The sequence below is a fragment of the Aegilops tauschii genome, chromosome 4 (assembly GCF_002575655.3).
Source record: "Aegilops tauschii subsp. strangulata cultivar AL8/78 chromosome 4, Aet v6.0, whole genome shotgun sequence".
Taxonomy (NCBI): domain Eukaryota; kingdom Viridiplantae; phylum Streptophyta; class Magnoliopsida; order Poales; family Poaceae; genus Aegilops; species Aegilops tauschii.
Genome location: NC_053038.3, coordinates 478,764,366 through 478,766,045, shown reverse-complemented (window position 1 = coordinate 478,766,045; position 1,680 = coordinate 478,764,366). Strand labels below are relative to the sequence as shown.

Below are 1,680 nucleotides of genomic sequence, written 5' to 3'. Positions count from 1 at the left end.
CGCCGGGTAGGATTATGCTATACGATGCTACTTGGTGAACTTACCATCTACTCTCTTCTACATGCTGAAAGATGGAGGTGGTCAGAAGCGTAGTCTTCGACAGGATTAGCTACCCCCCTCTTATTCTGGCATTCTGCAGTTCAGTCCACTGATATGGCCCTTTACACATATACCCATGCATATGTAGTGTAGCTCCTTGCTTGCGAGTACTTTGGATGAATACTCACGGTTGCTTTTCTCCCTCTTTTCCCCTTTCTATACCTGGTTGTCGCAACCAGATGCTGGAGTCCAGGAGCTAGAGATCCCGAGGATGATTCTACATGGAGTTCGGCTTCGAGGAGTAGTTAGGAGGTCCCAGGCAGGAGGCCTTGCCTTTTCGATCGTTGCTACTTTTGTGCTAGCCTTCTTAAGGCAAACTTGTTTAACTTATGTCTGTACTCAGATATTGTTGCTTCCGCTGACTCGTCTATGATCGAGCACTTGTATTCGAGCCCTCGAGGCCCCTGGCTTGTATTATGATGCTTGTATGACTTATTTATGTTTTAGAGTTGTGTTGTGATATCTTCCCATGAGTCCCTGCTCTTGATCGTACACATTTGCGTGCATGATTAGTGTACGGTCAAATCGGGGGCGTCACAACGGCCTACCAGCCCCAGACTGACGGACAGAGCGAGCGGGTCAACCAATGCATGGAGATGTACCTGCGCTACGCGATCCATGACGACCCCCATCACTGGCGCCGGTGGCTTCCGACCGCCGAGTTCTGGTACAACTCCTCCTTTCACGCATCCATCAACTGCACCCTGTTCAAAGAATTGTACGGCACAGAGCCCAACTTGGGTGCCACAGCGATCTGGGACGACAAGACGACGCCGGTCCTCGACAACGAGCAGTGGGACTGGGGTGCGCACACCGCCCGCCTCCGCGAGCAGCTACTGCGAGCTCAACACCGTTTCAAGAAGAAGGCGGACCGCCATCGCACGGAGCGAAGCTTCCAGGTCGGCGAGGAAGTGCTGCTGAAACTGCAACCATACGCACAGTCCTCCATCGTCAATCGACCCTGCGCCAAGCTGGCTTACCAGTTCTTCGGGCCATTCAAGGTGGACGCCAAGATCGGAATGCTCGCCTACAGGCTGATTCTGCCGCCATACAGCCGCATCCACAATGTCTTCCACGTCTCCCAGCTGAAGCCGTACACACCAAACTACACGCCGGTCTTCACAGAGCTGCCCAAGCCACCGGACCTGTCCATGGTCGAGATGGCGCCAGTGGAGATCCTCGACAGATGCATGGCCAAGCGAGGCAACGCGGCTCTTGTGCAACTTCAAGTGCGCTGTGTTGGAAATATGCCTTAGAGGCAATAATAAATGGTTATTATTATATTTCTTTGTTCATGGTAATTGTCTATTATTCATGCTATATTTGTATTGTCCGGAAATCGTAATACATGTGTGAATACATAGACCACAACCTGTCCCTAGTAAGCCTCTAATTGACTAGCTCGTTGATCAACAGATAGTCATGGTTTCCTGACTATGGACATTGGATGTCATTGATAACGGGATCACATCATTAGGAGAATGATGTGATGGACAAGACCCAATCCTAAGCATAGCATAAAAGATCGTGTAGTTTCGTTTGCTAGAGCTTTTCCAATGTCAAGTATCTTTTCCTTAGACC

At 50.2% G+C, this 1,680-nt stretch overlaps 1 protein-coding gene across 1 annotated transcript; it reads left to right on the top strand.

The window, feature by feature from the left end:
* The first annotated feature begins 689 nt into the window (after positions 1–689).
* On the top strand, positions 690–1,355 carry LOC141021981 (uncharacterized). The gene has a single exon (XM_073497851.1). It carries the CDS (start codon positions 690–692, stop codon positions 1,353–1,355), a length of 666 nt encoding a protein of 221 aa, XP_073353952.1.
* The last annotated feature ends 325 nt before the right edge of the window (positions 1,356–1,680 follow it).